The following is a 14,853-nucleotide window of genomic DNA, read 5'->3' on the forward strand; positions in this document are numbered from 1 at the left end:
TTCCTGTGTAAAACTCCAGCAGCTATGCATGTTCTGCATTTCTATCATTATTTTATATCGAGCATAAATAGTACTCGATTTATTTGTCATTATTTCCCTTCCCCCTTGTTCTTTCCACTTGCAGACATGCAGTATACAAACTCACACAACTCCATATATATACAGTGGGTACGGAAAGTATTCAGACCCCTTTAAATGTTTCACTCTTTGTTTCATTGCAGCCATTTGCTAAAATCAAAAAAGTTCATTTTATTTCTCATTAATGTACACTCAGCACCCCATCTTGACAGAAAAAAACAGAAATGTAGAAATTTGTGCAAATTTATTAAAAAAGAAAAACTGAAATATCACATGGTCATAAATATTCAGACCCTTTGCTCAGTATTGAGTAGAAGCACCCTTTTGAGCTCGTACAGCCATGAGTCTTCTTGGGAATGATGCAACAAGCTTTTCACACCTGGATTTGGAGATCCTCTGCCATTCTTCCTTGCAGATCTTCTCCAGTTCCGTCAGGTTGGATGGTGAACGTTGGTGGACAGCCATTTTCAGGTCTCTCCAGAGATGCTCAATTGGGTTTAGGTCAGGGCTCTGGCTGGGCCAGTCAAGAATGGTCACAGAGTTGTTCCGAAGCCACTCCTTTGTTATTTTAGCTGTGTGCTTAGGGTCATTGTCTTGTTGGAAGGTGAACCTTCGGCCCAGTCTGAGGTCCAGAGCACTCTGGAAGAGGTTTTCTTCCAGGATATCTCTGTACTTGGCCGCATTCATCTTTCCTTCAATTGCAACCGGTCGTCCTGTCCCTGCAGCTGAAAAACACCCCCATAGCATGATGCTGCCACCACCATGTTTCACTGTTGGGATTGTATTGGGCAGGTGATGAGCAGTGCCTGGTTTTCTCCACACATACCGCTTAGAATTAACGCCAAAAAGTTCAATCTTGGTCTCATCAGACCAGAGAATCTTATTTCTCATAGTCTGGGAGTCCTTCATGTGTATTTTGGCAAACTCTATGCGGGCTTTCATATGTCTTGCACTGAGGAGAGGCTTCCGTCGGGCCACTCGGCCATAAAGCCCCGACTGGTGGAGGGCTGCAGTGATAGTTGACTTTGTGGAACTTTCTCCCATCTCCCTACTGCATCTCTGGAGCTCAGCCACAGTGATCTTTGGGTTCTTCTTTACCTCTCTCACCAAGGCTCTTCTCCCACGATTGCTCAGTTTGGCTGGACGGCCAGGTCTAGGAAGAGTTCTGGTCGTCCCAAACTTCTTCCATTTAAGGATTATGGAGGCCACTGTGCTCTTAGGAACCTTGAGTGCTGCAGAAATTATGTTGTAACCTTGGCCAGATCTGTGCCTTGCCACAATTCTGTCTCTGAGCTCCTGGACAGTTCCTTCAACCTCATGATTCTCATTTGCTCTGACATGCACTGTGAGCTGTAAGGTCTTATATAGACAGGTGTGTGCCTTTCCTAATCAAGTCCAATCAGTTTAATTAAACACAGCTGGACTCCAATGAAGGAGTAGAACCATCTCAAGGAGGATCAGAAGAAATGGACAGCATGTGAGTTCAATATGAGTGTCACAGCAAAGGGTCTGAATACTTATGACCATGTGATATTTCAGTTTTTCTTTTTTAATAAATTTGCACAAATTTCTACATTTCTGTTTTTTTCTGTCAACATGGGGTGCTGAGTGTACATTAATGAGAAATAAAATGAACTTTTTTGATTTTAGCAAATGGCTGCAATGAAACAAAGAGTGAAAAATTTAAAGGGGTCTGAATACTTTCCGTACCCACTGTATATCCACATTATTCAGTGTCTGTTTTACGGTCTTTGTGTTCTTTTTTGTCTCATGCTCTTTTTGCATTCATTTTGTTATATTTCACCAACAAAGGAGAAAGAAAAAGGAACTAAATAAAAGGGAATTTCCCAGAATTACTTTTACTTTTCCTTTCAAAGTTGTGTTGTGATAACACATATCTGCTTCTAACTACCCTTTATTTACATTTCAGCAACATGTTTTCTCAGCGATGAGGAAGCCTTTGAGTAGCTTTGATCCAGGGTCTTAATTAAGTTCTGGCCAGATAGTTTTATCCCTGAAAGTCCCTTTGTGAAAGAGTTTAGGAGATATTACGAAAGATTTTGAGAAATCTGACCACTTCCAGTTTTCTTGGTCTTATGTTTTCCCTCTAAAAGGAATTTACTTAAACTCTGTGGAAAAGCTCAATACTTATGAATGCTTGTTCATGCTCTCTGGCAAGTCACGACACAAATATCTCACAATCCTAAAACTGTGCAGTTTAAATTTGAAATACCTTCTGCAGAATGTTAAAAGTAACACAGAAACTTGGCTGACATCAAGGTATACAAGCATGAGGTCGAAGAGCAAATCTTTGGTTTAGTGGTTCCCTACTGTAAAATAATCAGACACCCTTTGCAGGGTCACAGAATAAATCTGATGGGTTGTGAGATGAAGGGCGATCTACCTGTATTAATCTTATGGATTTGTATTGTCTTTATGGCAAAATATTGAATAATTTAATTATTTTGGCCTATTAATTTAAACCATTAGGTAAGAACTGTCTCTTTAGTGGAACTGCTAACAACTCAAAAACCTCTGAAAAGTGACAAGGGACCCTGAGTAAAGAAGTCTGAAACCACTGTTTTATTTGAACAGTTTACATTTTTTTTATGTAAAATATTAATCAGAAAAGCACACATCAAATACGAGTATAAGTTTAAAATGAAAAGTGCAATTTATCAAGCTATTCGATGGTTTATGTTTTATTTAATGGTCCGGCTCTGAACTACATAGTCGATACATATTCAAAATGTCTATAAAATATGCTATGGCCTATAAATAAAGTTGCCTTGCCTCTGAGAAAAAGTTGAACTTGAAGAATGTGAAGTATAGTACCTCAAGTTCAACACTGGAGAAAATATACACTTAGTACTGGTAAATAAACAATGAACTCCACATCTAATGTAATAATTTGTGAATATTTTACACCATACAGAATCTGGGTTGATCTATAAATTTACCAACTTTAAAAAAAAATATTGTTCAACCTGTATAATTATTTATTAAAATAGAAGTGTTATAATGAAGTCTCACTTACCTGTCAATAATGTGAAGAGGGCAAGCAGAAGGGCCACAATTATTTTCACCGTCATCATTGTCGGCTAACACCTCACATCTAGAGTGAACAGTCGGACAAACACATGAATACGATCAGCATCTGCAGGATGAGCATCTCTAGCTGGGTTGACCTCCTGCTATTCGAAACTGAAAGCACAGTTGCAACATATACTGAAAACCCCCTTAGTTGTGACATACTTCAGTAACCTTAAAGTAAACAGTCTGGATACATATTTCCTTTTCATATTTACATTAGACTTTTAAGATTTGTAAGCCGATCAGAAATGAAAGTTAAAAATGAATAAATAGCCTATGTCAATTAGGCTGCGTATGGCGATATTTGTGTTTCGTTTAATAAACGGAAACAGGTGCATGTATGAGTCAGATATATGTTATTCGCCTTCTTTTACAGCATATGTGGATGAGGAGAGGCTGCTTCTAGATAAGTACGACCAGTGTGTGGCAGCTGCAGTCATCCAGTTCGTGGAATTCCTCGACGCGCTACGTCCTGACGTATTTCGCAAGATGTGGTTCCTGAGCTCTTCTACATTTTGCTGACTGGGCTACCTTTTTACTTAAGTAAAATTTTGGATACAGGACGTCTACTTGTAAAGTATTTTTTTCATTATGGTAGGCTATCAAGTCAACGAGTACCTCTTCCACCACTGATTATTACCATTATTATAAGCAACTGAGATAAATGTAATTTGGAATAATAATAGCTTATACCAAATAACATTAAGGTTATTAAAAACGTTTACTCATGCTAAATCAAATAAATACCAATGTGCACCCTCCTGAAAACACCTTTTCTGTCTATACTCGTCATTATGATGACAGTTACCGGATTCAACCTGCTTTATTCTAGTTGAGGACGCATTGTGCTCTGGAAACCAGGCCGGCTGGTGCGCGCCCTGCGGGGGTTCATTGCTAAGGGCAACCGGCTCTCAAGTCTTAAGCTCCGGGAGTTGCAGACAAGCAGGGAGAAGAAAGGATTTCGAGAAACGTTTTAAAGCTTCATCCAGTGCGGATCTTTGCTGCGGATTAACAGAGATGACGGACATACTGCGGCTGGTGTCAGAGGAGGACAGAAGGACTTTAACTGTTCTCTCTCAGCTCTCTAAAAACGGTCGGAATAATATTTTCTTTTTATGAGTGACACTGTGGTAAACTGTTTATCCAGCCGCTGGGACTTTATGTTGAAGCCTGTACAGAGCTAATAAAGTGAGCATGAGTCATTCAAGACGTCTCCATGTCGTCATAAACAATCTTATTGTTTGTTTTTCCAGATATTGAGTGTATTTGGGCAGAAGTATCAGGCTACATTGAACGTCAGATGGTTTTACAGAAGGTAGGTCTTTCTGCCTGTCAGAAATTAATTGATTGATTGATTGATTGATTGATTGATTGATTGATTGATTGATTGATTGATTGATTGATTGATTGATCTAGGGGGTCCATGTGGCAGGACTGGGAACGTTCACCTTCTCTCAGCAGAAGTTGGACATAGGAAACAAGTTCTCAGTGATCCAACGACCCATCTTTGTCCCTGCTGGGAAACTAGTCCAGTCTCTGGGTTTAAAGCAGACCAGGCCACTGGCTGCAGGTGACAAACTTTAATATTTGTAAAGAATGAATTGGTATCACTTTCAGATGATGCTCAATCTATAAAGGGTCTATAAATTGCAATTAATTGATTTATCATTGATTAATGCATAATTTCCAAATTTTTTGCAGCTCAAGCTATTTGTTTGACTGTTATCGCAGCACAATGCTAAATACTCTGTAAAAAGAAAATATTGACATTTTAGAAAATATGCTCAATTAACTTCTGTGCTAAGAGTAAAATGAGAAGATGCGCAACACTCTCAGATTGATATGTTAAATGTTATCTGAATAGTTCAGCACAGGTACTCAAACAAGGAAGAGACAGGGGGTAACAAAATAAAGGCACATCTAAAGCTCACAAAATTAATACATTGTATCTCATTTGTTTAATCCATGAATTTGTGTGTGTCCCTTGCAGCAACACACCTACCAGTGGTGCAACTAAACTTTACCGCTGTTTCACGAGAGTCACCTTTCAGTCGTGTTGTAGTGGAGGGCTGCGTTAGAGAAACTCTTCTGCTGCTCTTCAGAGCTTTGGCCTCAGACAAAAACGTATTCCTCACCTTTGAGGGAATTGGAGTTCTGTCCTTTAAGAACAACAAGGTGGATCAACTCCTCACAATCTGTTTCTTTTGCTGTGATTCGCTTCACTGTGGTTCATCATCAAATCTAACCTTAATTTAATTCATTTCAAAGGTCCAGATGAAATTCAACAGAGATTTCATTAATGCCATGGATGGAACTGGAAGGCTGCTGTTAGTCTTTAACAATGTGAGTAAAAAAGTGTGTTAGCATGTTACAGCATGTAATAAATGTAGCGTATGTTTATTCATTAAGATTTTGGGTATTTTTGCCCTTTCAGAGACCTGGGAGCAGTGTTTCCTTACTGTCTGGGGGACTGTCCGGGCTTCAAAGGCCACAGACTGCCAACCCCCTCGCGCTGCCAACTGTCTGCTCTCCTCTGTCAGACAACAAAGCTGGTAACAAAGATGGATGGTGCTCATCACCAGCTCCAGACCAGAGGAACCCAGGAGGTGAAAGAGCCTTTTGCACAATGCTGACAATTAGGGTTGCGGTTTGACAGCACTTTAATGAATCCAAATTAAGTACTGAGTGAAATCCAAATCCTTTCAAATCTCTGATCACCGTCCTGCAAAGAAATAGACATTTGTTCTTTACGGCGAGGACGAGCTGTTACAGTTGAAATTTGATTGTTCCTGAAATTTAAAATGGTAGCAATAATGTTAACTCTCATTTATATTAAAAGCAGAAAAATGCTTCAGCTGTTTGGAGGACTTGCTATCACTGCCATTTGCTTAGCATAGAAAACAGTTATCGGCTCTGTTTATTTACAGCTATTTGGCTCTGTCCAAAGATAAAAACATAACCCCTGCAACCTAAAATTAAAAAAAAAAAAAAAATACGAATTAACATATTGTATAAAAATGACTATTTGTGGTTTTAAAGCTATGTGCCAAACTATTACTTTGTAAAAAAACACTGACTTCCAGGAGTCTCCCAACTTTATGCTAAGCTAAGTAAACTGTTTCCTCGTTATAGCTTTGTATTTATCATACAGACTGAGAGTGGTATTAATTTTGTCATTCAAGTTACAGCAGGAAAGCCAATAAACGTATTTCCCAAAATGCCGAACTGTCCCTTTAAGCAGTGTTGTTGCACTTGAGGATTAACTGGTTGCACCAGCCATTTGAGGTAGAGCACATGTTCTCATGTTACACAAAAAGCTTCTCTTTCAGTTTACTGTAGCTACTATAGAATATGTTTAAGAACAGATTATGTGATTTGAGCTTTATGAGCACAGGCATTTTCTGAACTTCAAAGTGGCTGCAGAATCAAAACCAGAATGAATCGGGTATAACAGAGGTTGAGATACATCAGAGAAGAATAGCTATTGAGTGCAGTCTGACTCAGTAACAACCAATTTGGAGCTGCCATTATGAAGAGTGAGGTGGGTGCCGTTGTGTCCAACAGCAGTGAACCTACTCAGAGAGTTGTGTGTCTCTACAGAAGTTCCCCAACAGAGAGAATCTAAATTCCATCAGACTCTGCAGCCTGCCAAGATGAAATCTGTCAGCCTGTCTGAAGAACCGAATCCAAAACCCCCTATGGAGGCTACAGACAAGTACTCCACACACAAAGATACAACACTACACAGACAGACAAGCACACAGACTCAGTGGAGTGGTTCAGCTTGCACTGCATGGAGCTGTTGTTTGCAGGTAGATGAGTCAGTGAGAGCTGAGAGCTCAGTGGTGGTCCATATTGTTCCTGTGCCCCGAGGCAGCTTCCAGCTCCATCAATGATGCACAACCACCTGTGGGACAGATTCTTTCTCTGTCGTCAACCTCCATGCACTGTCAGCTCCCCCCCCCCCACACACACACACACACACGCACACGCGCACGCATGCATGCACACACCTGTAATCTGGGTAAACTGTAGATGTGAAAACTTCCTCATAATACAAGTTTACAAGTTTCTAATACAGGAAAGAGAATCGCAAAAGTAGTTTGTAGTTTAAAATGAGCCCCTTTTTATTTTGTTGTCCTCCCACTACGCACCAGTTACGTTCACCACATATGACAGTACTCCTATTTACGACCACTAATTTTCTTATAATATCCCCCCAAAAATAGGAGCCCTCTTCAAACACATGTTCAGAGTTCAAAACAAAGCCCTTTGTAGTACAGCAACTGTTCACAATGATTATTTTGTGGACGACCTACTGTGACGAAGGTAACTTTCCTTTCGTTAATGCAAAAGTCCCATAAATTCAATTGTGAATGATAACTTAATCTGTTTTTTGTTTCTCATTAATATACTGTATCTTTTTCTGGTTTAACAAGTTGCAAAGAGAGATTTATGAAGGATTTGCTAAACTATGTGTAAAATTGAATATCCATACAGACATGCAACACAACAATACAATAAAATATATACAATTTATCTTTTAATCATACTTTATTATGCGCAAGGAAATTATGATGGTTTGATCCACTTTACTGTAATATGACATCACCAAGTCACACATGTACAAAGAAGTCTTTGATGTGCATTATACAGTAGTAAAGACTCTGATTCCACTCTCAGGCCCACCACCTCCACCTCACCACCGGGGACACCTCCCAAACCTGAGGAACATCTCGCGAATGTGAGCTGCTCTGGCCATGCCCATGCTGGACAGGTGAGTGTGTGCATGTGTGCGTGTGTGTTGGTGCGTTTATGTATCTGTGTACTTAAGTTGTAAATGTGATCTGGCTTTTATAGTGGTCGCTAAAATTAAAGATGTAATTCTTACAGTTGCGTGGCGATAAAGTAAGAGGGAAATAAGGTGTTACTGATAAGAAATTGGGTTTTTATAACATTACATTTCATTTGGCAATTTGGCACAATTGGCAAATGGATATAGAGGAGTATCCTGTATTGCAGCGAAAGAGCCAGATGTTTCCCACAGTTGGTTAAGCTTGATTTAAAAGGAGAGGGACTTCACTGGTTTGTCAAACGTAACTTCAACTGAATGCTTATGTTGCTCGGTGTCTGCTGGATGTGTAAATGACCAACTGTTTACTGACATGCTTGTTGGATATTATGGCACACGAGTCAGGTCACTTTCCTGTGGCCTTGTCACGATAGGAGCTGTGCTACCAGTGTATGCAGCGGGCCTACCGAAATGTTCCAGTGTATCTGAGGGAGCAGCAGCAGGAACAAGAGAAAGCTCAGGGGAAACTCTTACTGCTTAAAGAACAACAGAGAGACAAGCAGCACATGGAGGAAGAACAGGTGTGTGTGTGTGTGTGTGTGTGTGTGTGTGTGTGTGTGTGTGTGTGTGTGTGTGTGTGTGTGTGTGTGTGTGTGTGTGTGTGTGTGTGTGTGTGTGTGTGTGTGTGTGTGTGTGTGTGTGTGTGTGTGTGTGTGTGTGTGTGTGTGTGTGTGTGTGTGTGTGTGTGTGTGTGAGAGAGAGAGTTCTTACAGCAGCAAGAGTGCTCCATAAAGACTGCTTTCTGTTTGAGGTTTGAGTGAGTACATGTGAATCACGGAAGATTACGAGTACCTCTGAATGTGGATTGTGATATGAACTCATTGTATTTCTTGAATTGCCTGGTTTGACACTATTGAACCCTGTACTGGATTTTAACATGTAAGGCATTTCGTGGGCCAAATGCCCTATCTTGCTATGTTATTGAAAGTAAAAAAATAATTAGTGATTCTGCCCCATTTTTCAGATCTGCTCCAAAATATATTTGGTCCTACTTTGACCAATGGTACACCCTTCCACCAAGTTTCATGAAAATCGGACTCCTAGTTTTTCTGCAATCCTTTTGACAAACAGACAAACCGTTTTGGAAACATAACCTCCTTAAGGAAGGTAATTTATTCTAAACACAAAGTACAGTTTAGGATGACTGGACTGTAACTTACCATTCAGCAGGTAAGTCAGGGACATGAATGTCTGAACCAAACAACAATCCATTCAAAACTGTTCAAAAACACTTCACTTAATACCAAAACTTATCAACCTGATAGTGGTGCTAAATTTATATTTGGAAGGAGCAAAGTCTTTGGGAATCATTCTCTGAAAAACATGAATACCTAAACCAACTTTCATGACAATCCATCCAACACTTGGGCAGATTCCCCAGACCAACGAACTACTGGACCAGCACTGTCATCACAGAGCCATGCTGCTAGGGAGGATAAAAACTGTGATTGTGTGGGTCAAATGCGCTTTAATGGCGTTAATACTGTACAAAGTCAATTAAAAAGTCTGTAAAATGCTTGAATAAATTAAAATACCTTTTTCGTATTTTGTTTTGAAACTTGAAATAGCATTCATGCTGTCTGCATTGGTTAATTAAAGGTGGTTTGAAAGTCATCTGGAGTTTTTTTTCCATTAAAGAAGTGGGTTCAGAAAACAATATCCCAGACAGACTGAGAATCAAGAAAAAAACAAGAACTTAAAAAGAAAACATTACAACAAGGGAAGGGTGGTCTTCATCCTCAGACAGCAGTGGGAAATAAATATGAGATGTGAGGTGGGATATTGCAATTCAAAGCAAAATAACTTTAAATGTGTTTTATGCTGTTTTTGCCAAAATTATTTCACGCCAACATGAAATGTCATGCTCTTGATGTTTTTTTTGTTTCAGTCAACATGACGAAATAAGTTGTGTGTTTTTCTGGCAGGCGAAGCTGAATGAACAACGTGAGCATGCAAAGCAGGTTGCTACATTCAACCTGCAAATGTCAGAGAAGAAGGAGAGGACTTCCTGCCCTGGTCACCCTGTGAGTAAAACTGAACATGAAATATCCAGAAAGGTGGGCAGACCACAAATGTTTATGAATATTGTAGGAATTATTACTTAAAACTCTCTGCACCTTTTTAGTTACAGTGGCTTGTTAAAATTCGATGTTTTCTCTGATTTGAGCTTAGAATTCATTCATCTTCCCGACTCGGCCACTCACACCTCCCAGGAAGTTTCAACAGCATCGTTACATGGACGATCTTCAGAGTCAGATAGGGAGTCGACGGAAACATAAGGCTCAAGACCAGCAGAACCGTCTCTTCATGGAGCGGCTGGACCATGTCCAGCTGATCCAGGAGTGAGTAACAGAGGCACTGATCAGGTAATAATCATATGTTGTGATTAAGTAGTGTGTCATCTGGTGTGTCTTTGTGTGTTTCAGGTTAGCTTTGCAGAAGGCTCAGCAGCTGCAGCAGAAACAGGAGAATACGAAGCATTACAAGAAGGCCCTGGACATTCAGGCAAGAAAATATTCACAATCTAACTTTCGGATTTGATATTTTAGGTTAGGTTGGGCTAGGTAGTTGTTTTGCAAAAGATTGCATTAAAAATAGCTTTGCAGTCTTTGTATGGCAATACGATATAAAGCAGCACAAGCAATAACGACCAGTGTCAACATGGGCATTGAAGTCATTTAAATGATGTATGGTATATTTAAAAAAATAGTTTTCAGGTTGACCATATAAGTAATCCAGTTTTTAAATAGTCTAAAAACAGCTGCAGTTACAGCTTATCGCCACACGTGCCTCCAAAGACAACAAAATGAAGCTCTTTGATATTGTAACTTTAACATAATTGTTTAACAGGCCTCATAAGGGCGTTACACTGTGAGTACGTATCTGTTTATAAATGTCTTGTAATTTCTGCAGGCTTTTCTAACATTGCAGTCAGTTACAGAGAATACAGAGTTGCTGTTTTTCAAGAATACTGTACAAGATGGCACTCAAAACTATCAGCACTCTTAATGAGAAAGAAGTGAGGAACAAACCATTAACGACCTGCAAATTAATAAATCGTAGGAGTAGTTTTTGAATAAATCAGAATGGAGGACCACATAATACTAATGCTGTAAAATAATGAGTCATTCATCATGAAATTATGAATGTTTGAAATTAATGTCGTTTTGTTCAGGTTGAGGAAGGTCATAGGTCAAAGGAAGGCAGCAGTATAACATTACCGCCCATCCTGCCAGTTATGAGCAGGATGGGCGGCAGTCTTGTGCTGATACACTGGTACCTTCTTAACCGGCTTAACTGCCTGCCCAGACAAACTTCTTGAAACCAGTTTTCACAAGTTTGGATCTCATAATCCAGAGCATACTCAATGGTATGCTTAGATCTGAATTTAGCCTGTTGATTTTCCCTCAGGTGGGGGATAAAAAGAGCACAGAAACTCCAGAGGGCACGCCCGACAACTCTGGGTTCAGCCGCTGTGAGACAGCAGCCAACAACGCACTGAGCCGAGAAAGGGCAGAGAAGGTCGCCTCTGTTGTTTATTGTTGCCACTCACCCATAAAGCTTCACATTTTTTCTCGTAGCCTCAGGCATACGGCAAAAACAACCAGTTACAGTTGGTCTATTAATATTCTCATGCCTCTCACTGTTTTGTGTTAAAACGGGACTATTATCAGAGTGATGTGATGTGTTTTTTATACAAACAGCTGTTCCAGGTCAATTTTAGTGCTGCCGCTCAGAGGAAGAAGGAAGAACTGCACAAGCGTCAGCTACAGGTGGAGAAAGAAAGGGAAATGCTCAGACACAACAAAATGGAGTGAGTAAACAAAGAGGGAAATGAAAGAAACAGACAACAACGAAGATGAAAGGAAAAAAAGGTGGCAGCCTGCATCGGAAACTTGGCATGTTTTCTGTTCAGGCTGATATTGGACCGCATTAATCGCTTTGAGAGGAATCAGGACATCAGTAGGTCACTAGAGGACGAGTGGAGTCGCAGTGCGAAGCTGAAACACGAGCGAGAGGAAGAGGAGAGGCGCTTCCTCAGGTGTGTAGATGAAGGATCACTTGGAGTCTCTATCAGCATTCACCCATGCTTATGTATTTGTAAATTCAAGCTGGCAATAGGTTGCTGATAAACTGGTTGATCAACCATACACACTATATGGTCAACATTGCTGTGATCACTGACAGTGACCATCAACTCCTCAGTTGTGTGTCTGTCCCCCTGGTGAATGGAAGTCCAATGTTCACGCTCTTCACTCCAGAGGGAAATGTTTGGCTCTTTAGCCTTTAAATGATCCACAGTGTTAACTGTGTGTCTGCTGTTTAGTCACTTCTGTCTCCCTGTGGTCAGGTCTGCTGGTCAGCTGCTGATAGATAAGCTGGCAGAGTACAGGCGCTGCTGCCAGTGTCAGAGGAAGACCACCAACTGTGGAGAGACCAACATCTGGAAAGACTCCCATTACCTGTCCGGATCACAGTTCATGATCTGATGACCAGTGAAGCCTGCGGCAGCACTTGGACATCTGTGCCTCACAGTCCAAACAAGACCTCAACCTTTTAACTGATCTTGTGACGGCCACTAAAGGTCCAGGTTTAGTTTAGCATATGTGACGCATCCTTTGGTGTTATGGTGTGCAGTCTGTGATAGTTTCTGTTTTACAGGTTCTTTCCAAAATTAGTCTTTGGAATTCATGTTGATTGTATTTTGAGTTTCCCTAGAATATTGTTAATTTTCCTATTTATCCAGCTGAAGACCTGTGATACATGTTGTTCCCCTCTATTTCCTGTCTACCCCTTAACTTCCTATCTAATGAAGGAAAAAAAAAAAAATTTGTGTTAGAGTTTGATGATGATTAAAACTGTTTTGTCATTTCAAAGATTTGTAGTCAGACCATATAATTAGCACCGTGTACAAAGTTTAACACGTCAGCAGACAGACAGAGATATCACGTACTCTTTGTTTCTGTGGCTTTTGGTTTTGCTTTCTTAAAAACATGACAATCACAGCTGAGCTGATAAATGTTTCGTTAATGGATATCCAGACTGAGAACAGCCCCGCAGTAAAAAAGAAAAAAAAGAAAAAAGGGTGTGTGATGTTTAAGGTGCCGGTGAGACTCTGAAATACAATCCAGGAAATTCAGTAACAGATTCATGTGTTTAAAGGCTTATCACAGGTGCCAAAAACACTGTACAAAGGTTTCTCATATCCATAGACAGGATTTTACGACTCTGGAAGCTTATGTTAGTAGACGATTTTATCTTTTATTACGACACTCACAATGTAAACATCAGAACAATGGTGTTCACAAACCACATTGTTTCACCAGAGCCCTTAGGCTCCTCACTATTTCATTGGACTGGCTCCCCTCAAGTGAATAAAAGGGCTGCGTTTTTTTACACAGGGCTCAAGTCAGTGTAAATGCAGCCTTCTTCACTGGTGATGGCAGTTAAGAGAGTTGCTAAGAGCTACGTGACAATGCTGATTTGGTACGGGCAGTTAAGTTGAAGACTCAGTGTTATAGATTTGTTTGTACATGTACAATCACCTCTAGTTTATATATGCAAAACGCAAGTTTTTAACGTTAGAATTTAGAGACCATCTAATCTTGCTACCTAGAACAACTTAGCAACCACCTTGTAACAACTTAGCAAGCACCAAGTAACACTCTTAGAACTATCTTAAAGCATCACATAAAAACCTCCTGGAACTGCCCATCAACTACCTCAAACATCCTAGCAATCGCCTATTAAACCCCATAGCAACCACCTAGCAGCAATCTATTGAAATTCAATTTACCAACAACTTATTGAGCACTTAAAAACTTACCAAAAACTCGAGAACAAATAGCAGCAACTAGCCAACAACTAGGAGTGCCATGTCTGTTAATTAGCAACAACCCGAGCATACACCCTTTTCACTGCACATACTGTAAAATCCCACTAATTTGGGATTTGGGATCAGCAATTTTTTTTTTAGTAAAATTGACTTGAATCTAGGAAAAATCTAGCTGAAACAGTGTCTGTCCAAAGCAAAGCACAATAAATGTCCTTCAAAACATTTTGTCCTTAATCTTAATCCTCAAAGGGAGCTAAATGATAAGCCTCTGGTCATTTTTGGTCTTATCTGCAATCCTCTTGCAGATAAAAGTAGAAGTAATTTGTTCACACGGTTCAGAAGAAATAATAACACTTATCTTTATAATGCACAGTGTATAAAACATTATTTGTTGACTAAAAAGATAAATTGGGTCAAGTAAGAAACAAAAATATGTCCGTTAATGCGATACGCTTTTATTTGTTTTTGCCTTTTGCGTGGATATTAAGTACATTGGAGGGTAGCTGTCCCGTATCTGACCCCGACAAGTTATGAGGAACGTTCCCTGTGCCACAATAGTACAGAGATGTACAAGTCTTACAAAGAGATGAAAAGCAAGAGGGCCCCATCAGGGCCCCTAGTTTGCAAGGACTGTGAGGATAGAAAACACAAACCATTCAAATGTGTTCTTCATAAATCATTGTACGTTGAAAACAAACTGGAGCAAAGATAAAAGTGAGGAAAACAAAACAAGATAAGGATGAAAGAATATATGTGTGTTTAGTATGGGAGGATGGGTTCATGTAGTGGTGACTTTCTACAGATGATAAATGTTGTGTTGCAGGATCATGACAATATTCTTCTGGCTGCAGTCCCAGTCCTCTGTGAAGCCAGAACTCCCTTAACGAGCTCATGGAGGCAGTTTGAAGGTCTTTGTACTGAAACAGATGCACAATAACCTACACAATCTGGCTGATTAATTAACTAACTGACAAACTGTGCCAATGGACAAAGA

At 40.0% G+C, this 14,853-nt stretch overlaps 1 protein-coding gene across 3 annotated transcripts; it reads left to right on the forward strand.

Moving 5' to 3' along the window:
* The first annotated feature begins 4,041 nt into the window (after positions 1-4,041).
* Positions 4,042-13,329, forward strand: LOC138620541 (coiled-coil domain-containing protein 81-like). Of its 3 annotated transcripts, none has more exons than XM_069697827.1 (16): positions 4,042-4,264; positions 4,425-4,486; positions 4,588-4,741; positions 5,162-5,346; positions 5,440-5,514; positions 5,606-5,777; positions 6,772-6,886; positions 7,855-7,948; positions 8,398-8,544; positions 9,949-10,047; positions 10,196-10,365; positions 10,450-10,528; positions 11,435-11,545; positions 11,728-11,837; positions 11,940-12,065; positions 12,375-13,329. In XM_069697827.1, exons 1-16 carry the CDS (start codon positions 4,189-4,191, stop codon positions 12,511-12,513), a joined length of 1,914 nt encoding a protein of 637 aa, XP_069553928.1. In that variant the 5' UTR covers positions 4,042-4,188; the 3' UTR covers positions 12,514-13,329. The 3 variants fall into 3 exon arrangements, with proteins under 3 accessions (XP_069553928.1, XP_069553929.1, XP_069553931.1); XM_069697828.1 differs by having other exon boundaries at positions 6,775-6,886; XM_069697830.1 differs by lacking the exons at positions 11,940-12,065; positions 12,375-13,329 and having other exon boundaries at positions 11,435-11,636; positions 11,728-11,830.
* Positions 13,330-14,853: the final 1,524 nt, after the last annotated feature.

The sequence above is a fragment of the Brachyistius frenatus genome, unplaced genomic scaffold (genome assembly GCF_029030835.1).
Source record: "Brachyistius frenatus isolate BFR_SWC_R1_liver_20210118 unplaced genomic scaffold, ASM2903083v1 Contig_24, whole genome shotgun sequence".
Taxonomy (NCBI): Eukaryota; Metazoa; Chordata; class Actinopteri; family Embiotocidae; genus Brachyistius; species Brachyistius frenatus.

Excerpts from the sequence above, each read along its gene's own strand:
- LOC138620541 (XM_069697827.1), top strand. The coding sequence starts at position 4,189 with ATGACGGACATACTGCGGCTGGTGTCAGAGGAGGACAGAAGGACTTTA. Across the intron at positions 6,887-7,854 it reads CCTATGGAGGCTACAGACAA|GCCCACCACCTCCACCTCAC; the intron begins GTACTCCACACA and ends TTCCACTCTCAG. Across the intron at positions 12,066-12,374 it reads GAGGAGAGGCGCTTCCTCAG|GTCTGCTGGTCAGCTGCTGA; the intron begins GTGTGTAGATGA and ends CCCTGTGGTCAG.